General features: G+C 41.0%; 1 protein-coding gene across 7 annotated transcripts in view; it reads right to left on the reverse strand.

Moving 5' to 3' along the window:
• The window catches only part of tjp1a (tight junction protein 1a), an 85,827-nt gene that overhangs the window by 10,131 nt on the left and 53,307 nt on the right, over positions 1-22,389 (reverse strand). For 3 of the 7 annotated variants that reach the window (XM_053866451.1, XM_053866450.1, XM_053866447.1), the window contains exons 3-20: positions 11,339-11,395; positions 9,423-9,547; positions 9,221-9,323; positions 8,747-9,074; positions 8,464-8,570; positions 8,132-8,300; positions 7,869-8,004; positions 5,599-5,738; positions 5,370-5,475; positions 5,046-5,196; positions 3,883-3,991; positions 3,598-3,817; positions 3,048-3,232; positions 2,663-2,758; positions 2,031-2,057; positions 663-745; positions 241-451; positions 12-112 (exon numbers count right to left, since the gene is read on the reverse strand). In XM_053866451.1, coding sequence (XP_053722426.1) covers positions 12-112; positions 241-451; positions 663-745; positions 2,031-2,057; positions 2,663-2,758; positions 3,048-3,232; positions 3,598-3,817; positions 3,883-3,991; positions 5,046-5,196; positions 5,370-5,475; positions 5,599-5,738; positions 7,869-8,004; positions 8,132-8,300; positions 8,464-8,570; positions 8,747-9,074; positions 9,221-9,323; positions 9,423-9,547; positions 11,339-11,395 — 2,454 coding nt within the window. The remainder of the gene's footprint in view (positions 1-11; positions 113-240; positions 452-662; positions 746-2,030; positions 2,058-2,662; positions 2,759-3,047; positions 3,233-3,597; positions 3,818-3,882; positions 3,992-5,045; positions 5,197-5,369; positions 5,476-5,598; positions 5,739-7,868; positions 8,005-8,131; positions 8,301-8,463; positions 8,571-8,746; positions 9,075-9,220; positions 9,324-9,422; positions 9,548-11,338; positions 11,396-22,389) is intronic. The other 4 variants (XM_053866453.1, XM_053866449.1, XM_053866452.1 and 1 more) reach the window with 2 other exon arrangements.

Below are 22,389 nucleotides of genomic sequence, written 5' to 3' on the forward strand. Positions count from 1 at the left end.
ATGGGATTTACCTTGCCCTCAGAAACCCACACCAGTTGGTTCTGCTGCTGCTGGATGATCTCCTTCAGAGCTCCAAACCAGCCATCGTTCATGCTGTTCAGATTGATGGTTGCTGAATACACAAAGAAAAAAGGCACAACTAACATCAAAGGGCTGGAATACAATAAATACAAAACATTTCGATACAATTTCTCCTGAAAATTTCATCCAAGACATGTGACTCGCCCCTTGTGGACTCACTTGTGAAAAGGTGGTGGTTGTTCTTCCTCAACTTGAGAGCTCGATCGTGGAGCTTCCGGGCACTCTTTCTGGATTCTGGGCAAAGCCGTGTCCTCATGTTCTTGACACCTTGCTTCGTGTCTGGGTTGAGAAAGACCACAATTGGATACCACTGGGCATAGTTGAGACGGTCCACTGCGTTCGGCGTGATGTCCAGCACAGCATGTTTGTCCTAAAAATGCAAAAGACAACGGAACAAACACAGGTAATTTAAACGTTATGAATAATTTCTTCGTCTATGAATACTTTCATTTTTGAGAGTAATTTGCCTGTAAGAGCAAACCTAGACACCAGAGGGCAGCAGTGAGCTAAACACAATTGCACATTCAGTTGTCAAAGATGCATAACAGGCATATTCGGGCTTTTGCATAGCTTCTCCTCACCCGGTCGATGATCTGTTTAATAGTGTGCAAACGAATGATGCCCGAGCTCTTCTGGTCCGTTCCTGCATCGCGTGGTTCGCTCTCTGGAAGGAAATGGAGAACGATCAACCATCAAAGCAGCATGAAAACATAAAAAACATCACACATTGTGCGCCAGTTAAGCATCCTTACATATCATGCAGTTGTCACCTCCCATAAAAAGAATTGTTAAAAATGGCTTTTACATCTCTGTACAGGAGAGGACAAGTGTGTGCCGATGAACGTATCGTAGAGGCAAAATAAGGACACCAGCCAACACATGCATTAGTTCTGTACCGTGTGTAGTGGAAAATTTTGGAAATGGCTTGTCATCGATGTAAGCGTGCAAGTGCATATAGCAGTGTAAATTACAGCGCTAGAAATGTGCTTCGGGAGAAACATGGAGATGAAATACGAGAACAGGAGGGTCATTTGGGATTAATGAAAGTACAGTGTCATTGTAAGCCTCAGGGATTTAAGCAAGGATGTGTCGAGGGGTTTATGATTCACGTTAAGAAAGCGATGGTTTCCTGCTGAGAAACACGGGGAACAGTACTGGGCAGCCATCTCACTAGGATGTACAGCAATTGACGCGTCTACATAAACACACAGCACGAACATCTACGCTCTTCTGCCACTGTTCATGACCCGCCAAGACGGATTCAAAACAACACGCAGATCCAAAAGCAATTTGCAGAAAGATTAAGATTTTGGGAGTTTGTTGGTACTAAATTATGAACAGTGCCAGTGAAGAAAATATTATTTAACACAAGGACTTCACTGGGGAAAAAAAAAACAGTTTAATATCCACATTTGGTATACTAACACAACTTCTTTATTTAAATAAATTCTGAAGTGCAAAATAGCCAACAAGCTGTTTCCAAATCAACAATGTTGCAGTTGTAGCCATCATCATCAGGACCACTAATGTGAACATTAGTCAACAAACCTGGTTAGTATGTTTAGTTTGATTTCCTCACCCAAAGGATGAGTTTTGGATGAACTTCAATGATGCACAAATGGTTACAGATTGAAAAATCAAGCCAGTGTAGGATTATACTCTGTCTACTCACACGTCTCACTTATGTTCACTATAAATGTTTGGTTAGCTACACAGATATGACAGGTAGTTGTCCCATGTAGAAGGGATACAGCTAAACGGGTGTAAAATGATCAATTAAAAAATCTTAAATGAGCTCTAACTTTGGTAAATGACATACCATGGAGGGCTCTCTGCTTCTAACACTGGCTCACTAGATACTTTCTTAATCAATTAAATAAGTAAATAAATCAATCAAATAAAAATAAAAGAAACAATAAACATTAGGATTGATTGACTAAATAACATACTTTCCCCTCCTTGTTGTTTCTGTGTTTCTGAAAAGAAAATAGAGTTACACAAACATCATTGAGTCACTCAAAAGTGCATCAAAGACATTATTGTGAACGTGTGTGGTCGTTCCTTCACGTGATAAATATGCACTTTAACAAATCTCAATTTGCCTGAGAAAATAGACAAGGACTCTCAGGATGCAAATCAAACTACCCAGCTCTTCCTAGAGCGAAGAACTGCGACAAAGATAAATAGAGAGGGAAGAGGAAGCTAGAAACACAGAGGAAGCAAAGGGAACACCCGACTCACCTTCAAATTAGATTACATAAGGTAAACAGAATGTGTAGTAGTGGTAAGTAGTAAAATCGTCTTCCTCCTGAGCAGAGTCATTTTAAGGTTTGCATGTATGAAACAGGTGGGTGGGGGTTTTGTGGGGAACAAAGCTCAAGGAACAGAATCTCTGGACTGAATACCATCAATTCAGTATGTAGTATGCTACAACAGGAGCATATACTAAGAAGTATACAACATTAACTCCAAATCAGAACTGAGAATATGAGCTGCAACAATGACTGGCCATGAGAATTGAAATGTTTTCATGATGATACATACAAACATTAAGAGGCAGACAATAAAAGCCGTTACTTACTTGCCAACTCAAAAATGTCTGGTTCCTCCCTGGCCAGTTTCTCTCTCGCCACATCCGCTATTGGTCCAAAAATGACCACAGGTCGCAGGAATCCAGCTGTTAAACGGAACGCCATTATCGTTACTGAACAACTGTGTGCAGCCATTTTGTGTAACACACCACAAAAATGCTAGAATCCAATAAAGACATTTCTAACCAGTAGATGGTAATTGTGCTTGATGTTTTAATGGTTTACTGCATTGATTATGACCTCATGAAGACGGAAAAACACATTTATATGTCAATATATGTAATAAAGTACATTCATATTACAACCTTCCCCTTCCTGTTTAAAACATTGTAAATATCAACACATCAAATGAGTGACATATTGCTGATAACTCACCTTCCCTCAGCACCACTCGCTCATATGCAGGAAACTTGGTCTGAACAGGCTGCGCTGACAGGTCTTCCCTGCTTTTCCGCAAGTTCCTCTTCGAGCTTCGCAAGCCACGGAATCGCCAGAAATCCGCTCTGTCTCCACCTGGTGTCTTGGGCAGGGTATACTGCACGCTTGACAGCTGCTCAGCTCTGAGCAAGGGAAACAAAACGTTATGGGTCAAGGATTATTAGCTACAGATATTCAGTGGCGTCAAACACAACAGGATGAATTGTTGTGAACATTTGCCAGCCTTGTCTCATGTCTGCTTGGCGTACTTTTCACAGTCCCTGCATACTGATATTAGTGAGGTAATCGTAATGATACAGCAGATCAAAGTTAAGGAATGTGCCCATCTTCCATGAACACGATTTTCAAAGAACAAATGTAACATGTGAAACTGCTCACTTTGTGACTTAACTTTTCTTATACATGCACTCATGTCACCAGACATGATTCACCTTGTTTAAGAACCAGATGGACAAGTGATAAGGGTGTGACCACAGACTTTTTTTACCTGTTCTTATTTGGGATAATGCCTCGCTCTACTTCCTGGTGATTCTTGCCAATGCGAATGGCAAGCCAGGAGCCCAACTTGCCGTTGTAAAGCGTGTCTACCACACGGAACACCTCGCCCTTGTTGAAGCTCAAACCATAGGGGGACTCTTTTTCATACTCGAAATGTGTGCGGATGTAGAATGAGTCGCCAACATCTGATTCAACTATCCTCCGGTACACTGGAGAGAAAGACATTATTGTGATGATGCTGTTTCATGAAGAAGATGGTGATGTCAATTCTTACCGTCCTTCTTTCTCTGCGCCAAGATGGTGACCTCATCTCCTCTTGGAAGATCCAAAAGAAACAGCACAGCTTCTTCCCGAATGATATTTGCAAAGTCCACGTTGTTCACCTGCAAATAGCAACAGAAGGGACAAGGATTTGCTCGCTTCTTTAGAACTACATAGCAGCTCTAATTTCTACAGTATTATATGGCATTATTTAGTATAAAAAGCAATAATTAATCACACACATGCAACAAGTTGAATTAACTGCCTGACAAACAGAAGCAGGTCCAGTCACTCCCCCTTTCACTGCCTCCCACTAGCCTCCTGCTGTTGTCCCAAACACAATAACAGCTGTTTATTGACTCTGCTAAGGAGGCAGCGGGGGAACCAGAAACACATGGACTGAATCAATGTGGCCCAGCAAGACCCCCTCCAACCTTCTCTGGAACAGGAGGTTGAATGTCTTTATCTCTGCTAGCACACCATGACTAAAGGGAAAGGGATCTGAAGATGGAAAACAATATCCTGGAAGTTTCACCATGTGTGTTTGCACAGTGGGAGAAACGCACACAAACACCAAAAGCATCTACGCTGCAGCAAGTGGAAGGAAAACTAGACACTGTCTGTTATTTGTGATAAAAGTCTTCAATTCAAAACCATTTCTAATTTTGAAATAACCACTTTTTGTCTTCAGAGTTTGTCTGATGAACACATGCTTGAAAATGACGTCAGGTTTCAGTCATACAAAGAACAATGTTTCTCTGGAGTCCCACAGAACAGAGAGGGAGCTGTTACTGTGAGGTCAGAGTGCAAGAACTGCTTCCATTGTGTCTTCACATTGAAAACAAGGGAGTTTGGACACAAGGCACAGCACAGGAATGACTCACAGACGAACGGATGCATTGTACCAGAACACAGCTGTAAATCCATTGTGGCCATGAATCACACTTTCTTTACTGATTGTTGTGGAACGCCTGTGCTTAGCATCAAACTTTGAACCATTTAGACCAAATGTTAAATCAACTTCTGTCAACATTTCCTGTCTCTAAATAAATGAAGTAGCAGTATAACTTGTGTTTATTTATGAGTCTAGCTGTTAGCATATGTTGATAAACATTCCTTATCAAAGTAAGTGAGATGGCCACGTGCATGTAAACATATCACTCCAGTGTCAAGTACCCTGAGAATCTGGTCTCCTTCCTCCAGTCCCTCCTTAGCTGCAGGGCTGTCCTCCAAAACTCCTGCCACAAATATCCCCACGTCGTTGCCTCCCGCTAACCGCAGACCGACACTTTCTCCCTTCTTGAACTTGACCAGCTTCATGCTTGGCCTGGAGGGGCAAACAGATGTTGACAAATAAGACAAAACAGGCTATGAGTCCAAACACAACAAAGTGAAATCACACATTCAAAAGCAATGGATCAGGATAAAGTAAATGAGAAGGAATGGTGTGATGAAAATACCAATACTTCAGGACCAAATTCAGGCAAAGACGACATTTACCGTAGGATACTGTCATCATGGGCAGCGCTGGGCACAGGGGCATCCGACGGGCTGACTGGGAGATCAACATCAGGCTGCCCAGGCTGTGCATAAACAGGCTTCGGTTCTGGTGAAAAAAAAACAAAACATTGATTTCATGGTTGTTCAGATGGACTTCAGAATTACTGTGCGTGCTGAGGATCAAATACTGTCACATTTTCTTGGAGATTTATTTAAATAATATGTGTACCAGGCAATGGGGGTAAAAGTTTGTCATCTCTGGAGCTGGTCTGATCACTGGACTGAGACAAGACACCATCATCAGAGCTCTTGACAGGTGTAGACATGGCCCCTGGTTTCGACATGCGCTCATCATCTCGAGTCCTGTGGCTGAAAAAAAGATGATACGTCACTCAAAACCTTCTGTGGATTGTAGCAGTTACCAAGTATGGCCACTTAGATTTTGCAATGTAGCAACTGAGGTTGATGTTTGAGTTGTTTCCAAGCTGCACACGATTTCGCAAACAGCTGCTAAGAACATTAATCTGCTGAAGGGATAAATGTGCTGTACTTCATAACTACACTTTCATTACAACATATTGCTAATGTTTTGCAATCAAGGTACGAAATTATGCATTTTCAACAGCTGATACATTAGATACATTTCCTGACAGCTAGTCTTTAAAGTATACAAACCTCTGACTTCTATTGCTTACTCATGAAGATTTTCTTTCACCTGCTGAGTTAACAACAGCAGTTGCTGCTCAAAATCTAAGACATGGCCTCTCACTGAACAGTAACTTTTTGAATAATGCACATGCAGAGAAACACAGTGTAAGCTCTCAAATAACAATTCCGTTAAGTCCAAGTTCCTGTTCAACCTCGGTTAAATAAACAAACCTGCGAGCAAGTGTGTGAGATAGAATACTATGTCTAGCCAGGCAGAAAGGACTCTGCTGCTAAAAACAATGGTTGAATTCCAATCCTGTCACATGACTGCTTGCTGGCACAGTACTTGAACTGTATTCAAAAGCTTTTGTACTAGAATGAGAAGGTGCAGACTTAAGGAGCAGTTCGAAGCCGCAACTTCTCATGTGAAAACAGTACAGAAATTCACAGGAACTACACTGATACATATTTGGGGCCAGCCTTAGGGATTATTATTGGGTCTGCTGAGCACTGAGTTGTTGAATTAAGCATGGTACATGAATTAATAACTGCATAAGCAACAGATGAATCGAGGTAAATAGATATTAAAGCATGAATTGGTGAGTTAATTTTACACGAGTTGTTCAGAAACAGCATTTTATGTTGTTAAACCTCAAAATAGCAAAAACAAAATGCAATACAAAAGTCAGCAGCACATTTTTAACAAGAGAGTTATACAAATGAATGAAAAAGAAATTCATAAATGTACTCACATGCATGCCTCCGTAAGATGCACCATGATACAAGGATTTTGACTAAACTCCCTAAACAGCAGCACGGAGAGCCTCAGGCCAATGTTCACTGCATGTTCCAGCCTTACTCGAGATGAGGGCCGTTTTTAATGATGAGTCTATTCATGATGCCCAGTTAAAGCATCTTGTCCTGGAGTACATAATGCCTCTAAACTCAACAGCCAATCAGGTAAAGCCAACCATCTGGTCTAGGATAAAGCACTGTGGGAAGTATGTCACATTCCTTTTAGCCCAGCAATATTAGGGAGAGTGTAGAACCACTCCCTATTATTATTACAGTGGACAGAAATCTTCCTTCCTCTCCAAATAAATGAGTGCTTAGTATTAGACACCCAATTTTATTTTAAAGCGTTCTCACTAGAAACATGGTGCCATGCTTCACACTTCAGCCAATGAATAAATGAATAATGACAAGGCTTAACACCCTAAAATCCATTCAGCAGATACACAGCAAAATACCATATTGCATATCACACCTTGGATGTGTTCAGAAGGAAACCATGAATACATAAGTGATTATATAAAAAGATTAATCTGCCAAATTGTACTGTATGCAAATTCATATACTTTGCTCTTGAAGGACACTCATTGACGCAACAAGATTGACAAATACAAACTATATTTATTCTTAATTCCAATGTCTGATGTTTGTCTGTACTCATAAAAGCTTCTGTCATCAGCTGCCAAAATACAACAAATCCATGTTCAAACCGAGTCAAGACAGAAATGACAACAAATATCACAAACAAAATTGCAAGCAAGTCTTCCCTGTTGATAAAACTTTACACCCTCCTAGACCTGTGGATGGATCGATACTTCCTGGCTCGCTCAATTCTCATCCACAGGAGTCATTATTTGACCACATCAATGGTTCCTGTGGGACCCTGATGGTTTATGCATGCCCTGTCCTTAACTACTGATTTACACATTACCGGGGGAAGTACTTACTCAGCAGATAATGTCTCGGAGTGAGGATGATTTATAAAGTGGTGCTGAGAATGAATGGCTGTGTGGGACGCGGGTCTCATCTCCAGATTTACAATAAGGTGCGGGTGCTCACCTGCCATTACTGATCTGCCGAGGGGAGTGACGAAGATGAGGCGAGGGCTCGGTCTTGTCAGGCGAGCGCGATCGACTTCCACGCCCATGTGATGGATTGGAATGATCGGATGTGAGCGAATGTATTTCTGAAATGTCTGTGGAATTCAAATGGGATACAAATTAGCATTTAATCATTAGTTGAATCACAGTGCCCACTTTATAACTGCTTGGGTATTTCATGAACATATTTGATCAACTTTGCATCTTCAAACTCATTTGTACCATCTCTGTCCGAGTTATTTGCTGAAGGGATACTGTCATCCATATCTGGGATGTTGAGAAGGGTGGCCCGGTCATCCCTCTGCACAACCATCTTCAACTTGCCCTTTGACCTCTCAATCAGCTTCTTAGCATCTATCAGCGACAGGTTCTCAGTAACTGTGCCATTGATCTGGAGGAAGAGAGAGATGGATTAGCACAAGGGAAGATTGGACAACCAGGGAACAGCTTCAACACAATGTTCTGTGGTTCATCAAATGTTTGCAAAATCAAGCAGACCTTGCTGAATATTTCATCTCAGTAACCATGAATTGAATGACGACTGTCTAACTTGCCTTCAACACAACATCTCCCTCCTGAATGTTTCCATCTCGGGCAGCAAGGCTTTCAGGAGAGATGTCCTTCACAAAGATGTGGCTTGCCAACCGGAGTCCATATTCTGCTTGTAAGGTTAAAATAAAACACAAAAGCATAGTTAACAACCATAATTTGCGGCACTTGACTATCGCTATATTAGTATGAATTGTTATGGATGATTAATTCATATTAAATTGGGGGTAAGGACAACTGCATCTCAAGGACAAGTTCGCTGTATTTTAGGGACATGATGTCTCTTACCTTCATTTTTTCTGGACTTGACTAGAGTGACCTTGGCAGGCCTGGCCGGAGCAGAAGAGGCTTGTGAGCGGCGATCGGAGCGGGGTGAGATGCTCCTCTCCCGCGAGGCACTGTGATCCCGCCTGCTACTGCTGCTACGCTCACGGTCATGACGCCGACCAGTGCTTGTGCCTGCAGCTGCTCCTCCATGGGCACTTTGGCCAGCACGGCCGCTGTGATGATCACAACCATCCTCTTCGTCGCTATCCTCTTCCTCGTGCTCCGACATCGTCTCTCTGTCCCCTGGTCTGGAAACAGGGATTTGCACTTTCCTTTTCCTACGAATAGTCTAAGCACAAAAAGGTTCTCATTATTCGACCTTGTCTCAAAATGGAAAACTCTAATCATACACCATCATCACAGTCGGGTCAGCAGGGAGAATGCATACTTCTATTATTCACAAACAGGCAGGTGAAGAAGACGTGGCCTACTTACAATCTTTGCATTTTTGCCACTCTTGCGGAGCTGCTGCACTGCATACGCGTGCTCTACATTGTCCATAGACACTGCATTGACCATTACTACACGATCATTCTCTCTGGAAAACACACACACACACACACAATTAGTATTTAAAATGATGTAGAAACAAGAAATGACAGATACATGAGAAGTAGCTGTGTTGTCAGTGACTTACTGCAGTAGCCCCTCTGCAGGACCTCCTTTCAAAACATCGGATATCACAATTGACGTCTCTCCACTCTGAAAATGAGGGTTGTCTCGCCCCCCTGAGATGGCAATGCCAAAACCAAATCCAGGGGCCTACATACACACAGAGAAAGATAGACGGACAGAAATGAAGGTAAAAAATAATTGGTAAGCCAGTAATAACACATTTTGGACAGCCAATATTATTTAGAAACAGATTGCAACAATCAGTTGTGTATGTGATGTCTTTAAAATGTGACTCATTATCAATGTACTAGGCGGATTTCAGGGCAACTTGTCATACGATGACTCACAACACAGCAGCAAAGTAGCAAAGCTAGGAGTGACATCGCACTCGTGGCCACTCCTCAGTGGCTACAAAGCTCCAGCTAATTAAATTACAGCAAGCAGGCCAGTCTAGACAGCTACTTCACTCAATCCCTGGGTACATCATCATCAACCAAACAGAGTCTCAGCCTCAATCAAAAACACTCAGACAAACAAGTCCATTGATTTTTATCATGCAAGGAATGAGGCACATAAACACCAACATGTTTTAATGAGATCTTGTGTTGCATATTTGGGGGGATTACATTTATTCTTTGTACAAGCAGGTAGTCAGTCCTCCAAGAAACTAGAACTCAGACGATTTATCGGTTTGGCCGACATATGAGCCGTTTTTGGGCCATCGGTTGACATCGCTATCTGCCGCCATCATATTTCTCCAATTGCACCATTTTGAGTTAAGAATATAGCCTGACGCTCATTCAGGGCTTTGGCAAAGTGCAAGTGAAATCTTCTGCCTTTTACCAAACCTCTGATTTTATTTAAACATAGAATTTAGTGGTTAGACTGGGCACCTATTTTAAAAAAGTTACAATGAGAGTAATTCAGTCAAGTTAGTCAGTCAACATTTTTCTGTTCAACTTAAGCAATAAAACCCATTCTGTATAAGAATGTATTTCTCACGGAAAGTTTGCAAACAAATTAATATCACTATAGTTAATTTCTTAATACCAAAGCCAAATCTGATAATGGCCTAATATTGGTTATCGCCTTTCCTGAGTCATAAAAAACATACCCATACAACAATCATCTATACATGACAGAGTTAGATTTATTTAGAAAAAAAAGTTTTCTGCTGGGATTTTAATGGACAAAGGGACTGGATCAATAACATGGAATGTACCAGATGACCAGAGATGGTCATTCTCACATATCATCAACACAACTATTTAACTAATTTATCCAGACAAAAAACCTTTTCCCTGCAGAAAAAAAGTGCTTCAGACAAAAAAAATCTGCATCCACATATCACAAAATTAACAGACATTTGCAAATGTCAACTGGGATTGCACCAGCCTAAGTAAAATAGAGAGGGGGACAGGGGTTGCGCAGAAGAAGCAAAACCAATGATTTCCAATCTAGGAGCCAGTTCCAAATAGTTGTGGTTTTGGTGACTGAAAACACTGGTTCCACATGGACGAAACATATGCAGCTATGTAAATGCCATGACTTGTCCTGTGCACTCTGACATATTAACTCAGTCTACCATGTACAGGGCGACAATCTGATACAATTCTGCGATGCAACTACAATTCAATATTCTCTTAAGCTGTGAAAGGATTGTATCCAACAGGAAAGAAGTGGGAGAAGAACAAGGGAAATGGATGCTGATTTCTGTTTTCCTTAACTTGTTTCCGGCCATCTGGACACCCTGACTATTGTCTCTGCACCACACATCCTGCTCCTGCAGCTGGTTCTTCATATACAAGGAGTTGAGCTTTGTCGAGATCCACTAGCAAAAACATTGAATGTACGAGGCTTCTTGGAATATTGCAATCACCAAGAACAAGAAGGAGTAAAAATGGAAGGGCCACTAGTAACAAATATGTGGAAACTTACCCTGTGCAGCGTCACTGTGTGCTGCTCCCATATGACAGTTTCCTCCATCGCTGCACTCTGGAAAACATGAGGAAATCAAATGTATGTCAGAAAATTCTAATTCATTGTTTCATTCCAAAAACGTAACAATTGAATTCAATTCTCAAGAGAATGTGCTCTTCTCTGGACCATGACATGGATTTTTTGACGCATCACCATGACATCAGTACGCCACCTAAGTTTATGCAAACACAAAAACGAACCACCCACCCTTTTTGTACAAAGTTCAGATCCTTATACAAATCAATACTGAAAGAAAACGGAAATCCAGGCATGTGCCTCATTCAATAGTACATCATAAACAGGTATTGAGGAACCATCAGGTCGTACTTGTTGTGTGTATGGCCATATAGGAAGCCATGGCCCATTATGGCAAAAACGGTGTGGGGTTGAAATCCTGTCACCATATATCTATTGACTAAATGAGGTGTGTTTGATATGTATTCTGAAGGTAAGAGAAGAATGATGTCCAATTCTAAGCATGGTGAGGACCAGCTTTGAAGAAGCGACTATACCTCTTCTGTGGCAGCAATGGCACATTCTGCTCTACTCTTATGATCACGTTAATCTATCAACTCGGATATCTCCTGAATGCAAACATTATCTCAGTTTACGGTGTGTTTTTGCTGAGTGAACATGTCGCTGTGGATGACCGTTGACAACAAGTAAGGTAGAATATGATGCTTCTTATATGACTAATTCACCAATAATACCCCACGTTTAAATGACGAATGACAGCAAGATGAGTAAACAGCCTCCAGAGCATGAGTGATGTCCTGAAAGTAGAGTGAACAGTGTATATTCTTTGGAGAGAAGGAGCAAATATGATATTTAGCTGCTACCTTCACTTGCCACACTGGACTAATTTGATGCTGAGCATACATGGATGCATTAGTCACTCACTAAATCGGCTACATAAGTCATGTTCCTCTTCATGGATGAAACGATCCTTTGTTACAAGATTCCCTAACGTACTAACAAGGTCTCATTTGTTTCCCCATTGTGTATCCAACAACACTCAAAGCGTTGTCGATTTATCAAGCCCAACTCCCAGTCCAGAGCTTATATACTGCGCTCAGTGTAGCACTGCGGTAACGCATTATCAAAACAGCTACTAAATAATTCACTCTTGGTGAGGGAAACTAATTGTTTCACTACAAGTCATTGATTTAAGTTCTAATCCCCACAAGCAATTTGTACTGTGCTTTAAAATGCATCTCTGATTCATTTCCCTCCAGTGGCTGTGGAAAACAGACTGTCTGCTCCCACTGTCTGCAGGCGGTAATGCCACAGCTGTGTGTGGCAGAATGCTGAGCACACACCGAGGAGGCGAGGAAGGAGCAGACATCAACACCCCAGACCAAAAGTAGCACTTATTTAGTACACCTTCTGTAATCACCCCTCTCTAATGACACACTCTCACGTGTCCACCCCGTCATTGAGATCATTTCACTCCCTCACCCCTTAATCATCAGATTACACCAAAGCCCTCTCACCTATCATCTTCAGCCTAACCACGGTCATTACTGCCATCACCTTCCCTAATCGCTCATGCACAGTGTACAGGGACGACATGGCCGTGGTGGGGAACGATATGATGGTCAGGACAGTCAGGAAAAGTTGCACATTTATTTACATTCTCAGCAAGAGCACAACAAAATGATTTGGCTTATTCGACTGCGAGTCCAAAGGCAATAGCTCGCCACTGTGCGCTGTTAAGTTGATTTTCAAATTCTACCACCAAACTAGCTAGATTTGGATCACATCACAGAACACGTTATAGTATTTGGCCATTTGTCTTTCTCATTTAAAACATACGCGTATGTAACAAGCACCTCAGAATGTTGACACTGTCTTAGAATCAAATATTAAGTCAGCATCTATTGAAACAAGGGCTGCAACTATGACTATTTGGATAGTCGACAAGCCACTGACTACCTCAGCGATTAGTCAGCAGAGTCACTTTTAAAAGTGAAAATAATACATGCAAATTGTTGCAAACGGTGTTACATATTGTTTCGAAAGTTTATATATGGATTTGAAAGATACGTTTGGCAAATGTTGCATCTCACTTTAATATTCGATATATCAGTTGTCAAACGTTTGCACATTTTGGCTGGCAACAGTCCGGGGCCTCGGTAAGTTCTCCTCTTACTGCAGATTGTACCAAGCCGTGAACACGTGGAAAGAGAGCAATGATGTCACGGCTGGTCGACTCACAGACGTTGGCGAGTCTTTGTAGCCCTAATCGGAACTACTGTGTTCCTCAAGGAACTGGAAATAGAAGTAGTTCAATTTTTAAAGTTCAATGATTTATAGTGATTTAGGGCGAAGATCCAACAGAAATGGAAGTCCAACGCTGCTTTTTCATGATGACAAACCCGCAACAATAAATGACGGCGTCCTGGTTGAGCAAGACTAAATCGTGTTTTGATGTCTTTCCACACAAATTTCATGTTCGACGATTGCTTGCCTTTGAGCATACTCTCAAAGGCTGGAAATCATCAACTATCACCACCATGTGATGTCATCATTTCTCATTATGTTGCCACTGCAACATAAATACAAACAGGTTTCTCTGTCCAGCTCACTCTGCCACTTGATAAGACTTGGCAGCAATAAATAAGGAAGAAAGCTGTTATGCCAAGGAAACAAACAAACAATACCAAATTGAGGAAAATGCATCAGACATAGACATTTGACACCAATTAATGCAATGCACCACAGAAAACTCTGCAAATGCTGCAAAACCCCAGCTCCCCAAAGTTAGGGATTTAATTTTTCCCTTCACTTCTGCTCACCCTACAAAAGTAAATCAGTCAGCGTGGCCCTCCACAATACACAGTTAACCCTTTGACCCCAATTTCCATGGTGGCTCTGTGTGGATACTATTTATGTCTGTAATTGGCACAGCAGGCTGGGGTGTCCCCCACCTATCCCTCCTTCTCTGATCCCCATGTCCCCTTCTACAACAATTTCAGTCCCACAGTAGAGCAACTATTGTGCGGCGGGACGTGACCCATTTAACCACAGCTCCCTCCAACATTCCAAAACCCGACTATTCCCCGAACTGTTTTGTGATATATTCATCCATGTGTTCATTCATCCAACAGTGAGGGCACACAGAGGGGTGCGGCAAGAAAAACAAGAGGGTGCTGGGGTCATGTGACCAGGCCATCAAGCAACCAGGCAGGCGGGTGGCCTTGTCCTTGAACTGTGAGTTAAACTGATAGGGAGGCAGGAGCTGGAGGAGGAGCGCTACACTGTTGGCAGATTTACCTACACAACAAACGGTATTTACAAATGCAGATGGAGACTGAACTGTGTATTCAGACTTTGAGCACTAGGTTGCACAGTCTGTGTGATTCAATCACAGCTATGAATGGACGTTTTCTTAGGCTGACCAATGTGTGGGAAAAGACTAGTTCACTAACACAACTACAGAATTGGGAACAGATTCACTGGGCTGCAGCTGTGACAAAAAGATGTGTTCATGCCATTACTGTATTGCAGCAGCTTTTTAACCTGAGATCTAATGTTATGCACAGGTGCCAGGGACAGCACAGCTCACCAGAATGGACTGAGAATGTTATCCAATTTTGAAAATGCTGCAAATATGGTAAATCTCCATTAGGTACATTATATACAAAAGTCATACACGACTTTACTGTCAGTTAGGTGTTTTACATTGTCAAGTACAATAATAATTGAAAATGTAAAATGGAGACGGTCATATCAATTGATTACATTTTGTACCACATTGTTAACCATTGTAATCTTTTCCATGCAAGTCAATCTGTACCAAAAGGGTTGCACAGGCAGCAGTTAATGGCAAGAAGTCAAAAGTTGCATTTCCCATTACAACAATGCCCTCCAGCTTTTCACCCTGGGGCTGACCTGGGGCATCCTCCCAGTCAGAGATGCCTACAGCAAGTTGCCAGGGAGCCACACTAAATAGCCTGACAAGGCATAATTATTCGTCCTCTGTTACATAAAGCTCTGTTAGCGACCATCATACTGCAGCTACAATGATGCAGAATATTTGTGTTGCACAAGATTGGCTAGCCTTGGCCACAAAATATGATGGGTTAAGTTTCAATTCTATAATATACCACATTGATAGATTGTTTCTGACATATAAGGATCATGCAAAGGTCAAGAAATGAAATCATACATGCTTCCAAACAAATGAAGTTGGTCTGCCAAACAATTTATTGAAAACACTGAATGGAACAAAGACTTGTATTTATCTCTGAAGTGACAGAGTAGTGTGAAACAATGGTGTGCTTGATGTTGCACAAACTGACGGCAGCCTAGTGTATTTATACTTCCATATTAGTCAGGCTTGAGTTCTGGCCAGCAAAAGCCCAGGGCTGGGAAACAAAGAGTAGCCAACCACACACATGTGAAATCACACAAACTCTGTCTCTCTCTTTCTCTCTCCTGCTCGCTAACACACATACATACACACACATATACATACACAAACTCACTCTTGCACACTCGCACGCACGCACGCACAATGATCTAACACTACAGGGTCTCTTTGTTCAGGCTACAGCCTGCCTGGCCCTGCCTGGCCCATAACAGTCCAGTAGAGATGATAACAGCTCACTCAAGCTCTTCAAAGTCAAATACTAATCCTGACATTCAGATGAATTGAGGAGAAAAAGAATATCCAAGCACATCAAACAACCCGTGGTTATTAGAATATATGTTATCGCCTTTCAGAAAATTAGGAAATGATTTAATTGCTGGGCATGTCAATACTATTAAAGTTACACAGAGAATGGGACATGGAGTAAATTCTCAAAACTGAGCACTTTGTTAGCATTCAGTGGGAAGAACGTTTTAAACACAGAAGATCAAGATAAAAAGCACACATCACCATAAAGCTTAACTGCAATTCAACAAAATAGCAGACAAGTCAGCCCACTCAGCAAAGATATTTCTTGGAATATTTGAAAGATAAAATTATACTTGACACCTTAACATTCAAAGTCACTTCATAATAATAATAATAATATATAATAATAACATGTTTTTGCACAAAAGTTTGTGGGATACAGTATGATGGTTGATTGTGATGTTTTGTGAAACAAGCTAACATTATATTGACCAGATATTTAAGCCAACACAAAGCACAAGGCTGTGCAGCAGATGTGGTTCAATGAAACTACTTTACTGCTGATTGCAACAGGAAGATAGAGCATCATTGTGTTCAGTTTATGTCCTCGTCATCAAATTGCTGTACGCACAATTTGTCTTGAACAGTTTGAAATCCCAGCATTCAAGCAAGTCCCGTTGGCTTCTGCGTTACCCACAGTGACCTAAATAAGTGAAAAGCCAAATATAAAACTTAACCCAAACAGATCAGGTTCATGACTTATCTCATGAATAACAAGAATGGGCCAAAATCCTTCCAAAGCTCTGGTCAGTCTTCCTTCCCTCCTTGATAGCCTGAAGCAGGATGTAGGCAAGAGAAGCCACATCACCCACAGGAAAACACTGTGTTTCCTGTTTGCAGGAAATCACTTCAGCTACACAGCGATCCCCAAACACACTTGAGGAAATTCTCCCAAGTAGAGCTCACCTAATCTTACCACCAGTTAACACTGCCACAGGGAAGATCCATGTTCACATCGCAAATGACACAAAAGCATTACACAAAACAAGAGAAGAACATACTGAAACTCTATAAATGACATAGGTCTGGTCAGGAGTTCGAAAAATACTTCCTCATCTCTGGAGCCACTTTGTTATTGATAGCTTCTATTTTATAGTGCCTGCTGGAAAAGGGAGGTCAGCAATCAGGAGTATGTTCAATCGGACCATAATTAAGAGTCACGCACTCTGGAGGGAAAGGACTTAGCACCAAACGTACGCATACTCATGAAAGCCATGGACATAATCTTCACATCCTCACTACCACAGAGATTAACAAACCTCAGACCAAACTAAGACCACATACGTTATTGACTAGGGAAAAAAGTGAGGAAACTGGATTGTTTCGAATGGCAGGTTATGCGAATGTGACGGTTTTAGTGTGTGTTCTCACACACCGGTCTTTGGCCGAGAGCAAACAGCCAACAGGCAGATGATGATGATGATTCAAAGCTCCAGTCAGAGATTATGTGCCGTTGAACAGACATGCTAAAATGTGCTTCAGTTAATTGATATCAGAGTGCAGCTGTACTTCCTTGTGTCATTCTTAAAAAGCTACAAACACTGATCAAAGACACCCGCACACCTCAGTGTGACAAGTATCTGACCACGGGTTCCGGTTAGAATGGTGAGGGTAGGAATAAAATACAAAACCTATAATCCAGGCTTTTGGATTAAAACGTTAATCTGAGATTCCCTCTGAAGTCTGCTGCTGCTGCTGTCTCATGAAAGCAGACAAAGTGAAATGGATAGACTGATGGATGGAAGGAAAGATGGATGGAAACTGAAATACCATTCAAGTCAGCACCAAGGTTCTTACAGGTCCGTGCCAAATATTTCGGCACAACGTTGCTGCTGAAGCAGCACCACAGCTAACTAATGGTGACTGGGATTTATCCAGCCGATTGCAAGACATCAGTACATGCTTAAGTTTTAGTAGCAGTACTCTCGTATAGGGCTGCATGATGACGGCCAAAATGTCAATCAGCAATATTTTCATAAATATTGTAACAATTATTAAATTATGAAACACAACACAAGTCTTTATTATGCCAGGGAAAACAACTGTATTTGCTTTACCTTGGAAGAAAAAAAAACATTTCTGAATAGCAACACATTAAATAACAATGAAGATAAAATAATAAATAAATAAAGAGCCAAACATTTGATCTTTACCAAGGACAATGGGTACTCCCTCAGGCAGAGGGAGTGATGTTGAGTGGCAGTGTATTTTTAGGGAAGTCACTAAGAATAGCACACTGCAGAAACCCCTTTTAGTCTGAAGACTGAGTGGGGCATTGGCTGCGAGTGATTTTAAATAACAAGTTTGTGCAGCCATGAGCTCCTGCTCCATGTCTACAGATTTCATCAAATAGAAAGCTGGTTTACAGTAGTGTGAAGTACCAGCAAATAGATTTTTCAAACAGGCTAGTTTTGGTTAGCTGTGTGGTTTTATACTTGTATTTATTAAAAATATTTGAATGCGTCGTTTTCTCTCTTTATTCAACAGACGGTAAAGGTATCAATTTTAAAGGCTTCATAAATGATGAATGAAAATGAGCCCATTCTAGATGAGGCAGAGGTGGAAAGGAGAAACATCTTGCAACACTGCGATCACATATTTCTTGAGCATTAAAATGCCTTCTAGATTTGTGCGAAGTCTGTTGCACTGGGGACGCCCTAAACTAAATAACAAGAGTAATTGGACGACCAGCTTTGCCATCGCAGGTGCCATATTTGCTTATGGGCGTGTCGTGATGACATCAGCATTTTGTTTTTCTCCCAAAACAACTTCTGCACTGTCCAATTTACTCACAGTGCTCACATACAACACCGAGTGATCCCTCATTAATTTAACCAGTAATTGAAGACAAAGGTGTTCTTTATTGATTTTGGCAGGAGATTACAGAACTGCAGTACTATTATTGTTTGTATTTGTGTGTTGGCACTTGGTAATGCTCCAGCAGGGCTCTTCTGTCCATGTGAGCACATGCACTCACACTGAAAAAAAAACTCCTGAACGTTGCTCAGTTGTGGATCAGTTTTCAATACATCATTGAAAGGTGGATGACTTTCTTTATAATGCATAGTATGTATTTCGTAGTGCAAGTATATATAATGTAAAGTTATTGTTTCGAAGAAAAAATGCTGCAACACGTCTTTCATATCAAAGTTGCACTTCTTAATTGTCTCCATTTCTAGCCAGCATAACCGTAACATTTCAATCAGGAAGCTCATGATGGGCTGAAGCTAACGTCAAAGCTGCAATATGATATGTGACATGATATGATCAGTTGACTAATCAAAAACAATCTGCGGCCAATCAATTATCAAAATAACTGTTTGTGGCAGCCCTGGTGAAATTTAATCGTGGCAGTCAAGAGCGTGATCACAATTAGAATGTGATCACTTGAGTGTAAATTAATCTAAATTACCGTTGCTAGGTGCGAGGATTAAACATGGAATGTTGTCCCAGTAAGTCCACGATACAATGCAGGTTTACATAGTCCCATACAACATATAAGACTCAGGTTAACAAGCAGAATGAGCAAGCACAGAAATATACATTGTTATGTATATTGAAGGTGAATTTCGGAGCACACCTAATGCATTTCACCTTCTTCATCTTCAACAACATCTCTTATATTATCTTCCTTTTTAAATTATAGCATATAACACCACATGACAATAAATATTTTTTGGTTTTATTTGACTCTTTTATAATGGGTTTCTAAAATATTACTTATAATTACAACCAAAAGAAAAGCAGCTGCACAGACAAATGCTCAACATTATTCAGTGAACCAAATGCCCAATATAATTTGCAGCCTGTCCAACAGCAAAGTCATCCCTGCACAGCCACAATAAAAGTTCCTTGCCTGCGGAGACAGATGACACACACAGCTCAAAAGAAAGTCAAAAATTCATCGCTTAAAATAATGCATGAAGTTTGCTCCAATAAACAAAAACACAAATTATGAATTTGCCGATGTTATCGTCAAAGAAATATTAACTCCATATTGTCGCAATCAATAACTTCCTCCTTTTTAAAGTGATAGAAACGTCTTCTAAGGGGGCAAATTCTCCTCCACACCTACTATAAAAAGCAATCACTGAAGAACTTGACCCTGGAGGGAATCTAAAAAGAATCTTTACAGTGTCACACTCAGTGTTCATACGTCATCGTGTGAAGTGTCATCTTCTTAAGCACTCGTATACAAACACACCCACACCACTTGAGCTCTGCTCTTGTGTCTGTCAAAAGAAACTGCCGGCCGAGGCTTTGAAAACGTTAACCAGAAGTCTGTAGTGAAACCACTGGATTCAGCCAATCACCACGTATCCTACAATCTCTGTTCCCTGCTCACCCCTCCCCGTCATATACACTTGCACACTCCTCAGGAATGTGGAGATAAGCAGTGAGGGCCCAACTCTCTCACCGCCTATTTCTCATTCCACACAGCTTCCCACATCATTCCCGCCAATGTCGAAAGATATCGGTTTCTGTGTTTACCATTTGCAGTCTATGAAGGCTAATAAGACTAACCACATTTCATTCAATTTCACTTTAAGAACTTCATTTTTGATTTGAACTTTATTCCTTCCATGGACATGGACTGTCATGAATGTCCATGGAAGTCCAGTCCAGTGAGAGACATGAACATGTTCACAAGTCGGACAGATGAAATCCATTTTACTAACCGCTGAATCCGAGATGAATGTCCAACAAGGTGGGATGGAGCGGTGTTAGGAAGGTTATCAGTTGTAGAAAAAGGGGGCAAAAAGGGAACTTTCTCAAGATGAAAGCTATAAAATGTCTGTCAAAGTCTGGTAAAACAACAACATCCTTTTAAAAGGACAAGAGAAATTTGTTCACGGCAAACCCTGCACCTTGTCTGTGTAGTGGAAACTGCAAAAGGGAACAGTAAAGAACAGCTTTTAAGCGAGGGTGGTCTCATACATAAAGGATACAGTGATACGACCACCATCTGGTGGGCAACCTACCAAGACAAAGTACAAAATGCGACAACGACGACACAAATCAGGATTTGACAAATTATCCTTTAGTGAAAAAAAGTGAGAGAGAAAAAAGTGACGACTAGATGGGTCAATTCATAAGAATCCCCAAGCAAGTACAAGAAAAGCAAGTTCAAAATCATTGCTGTGCAAAGTTGGGCAACAACTTTTAGCAATGCAAATCTGAATTATAACACAGTCACGTGGTGCCATAAACCAAGAGGCCCAGCCCACTCAAAGGCATTCCCAAGCCCTCTGAGGACGTTGCTACAATAGAGATGTTGTGGGGAAAAAATCTATAGTGAATTAATGAGTTACTGTTTGAGAGAGTTTTCCCAAGCACTTAACCAGCAGCATAATTAACAAGATGACACATAAAAGAGGTGCATTCCTTGCTGACATGAACAGAAAAGAATAACATAAACGACTTCTAATGACATCCCGTATACTGCGCGGACAGTTGACAAGGACTGGATGTGTCCGGAAAAGACTGTAGTACATCCAGTTTAAATTGCATCAAAGTCTGATGGTAAAAAAGACAAGAGCATACCAAGTTTGTCTGGAGATTATGTGTTACCAACAAACTCCTCATCACAGTCAGCACAGAGAGAATGAGCTTGTTTTATGTCTCAATCTGATAAGAGACTATTAAAGCTTTAAAAAGGCTTGATACTAGCAGTGATGTAGCATACCAACAGCACTGAATCACTCCTGACGGGCATCTTGGAAAGTTCAGGCCAATGTACTTAGAAAACAATTAATTCTACTTCTTGTGAAGTTGCCTGCAAACTAGTGACTATTCAACCTATCTTAAACAAACCAAATGGTTATTTTTAACATTCTATCAGGACTAAAATATTGCATCATTGAAATAGATTAAATCTGTGTGTCTGTTAATAAGAAAACAAGTGATGTTTTTTTTTTTTTATCTGAGGATAACATCGAGTATCCAACAGTGAATCAACACTGTCAGAGATAAGCAAATAAACACACAAGATTAGATATGTTTATGGGTGTGTATGCAGTCATGTAGGGCAACAAGCCTTGGGATGAATCTGTTCCAGAGTCTTCCTCTCCTTCCTAACCAACTAAGCACTCATACGGCCCCTTTTTTTCCCCACTGTATTTCTCTGTAGCTCAACCCCGCCAAAAAAAAAAAAATCCCTACAGAGACCTGGCTTGCCAAAAAGAATATAGAGCTAGCTTGGAGTGCCCTGGCTTTGCTGGTCTGGTATTTAAGGAGGATCAACCAAGACTCACAGTTATGTGATCTGTTCCTCCATGTTGAAATCAAAACCCATCAGGTGACTTAAAAAAAAAAAGAAAAATCA

The sequence above is a fragment of the Synchiropus splendidus genome, chromosome 5 (genome assembly GCF_027744825.2).
Source record: "Synchiropus splendidus isolate RoL2022-P1 chromosome 5, RoL_Sspl_1.0, whole genome shotgun sequence".
NCBI classification, from domain to species: Eukaryota; Metazoa; Chordata; class Actinopteri; order Syngnathiformes; family Callionymidae; genus Synchiropus; species Synchiropus splendidus.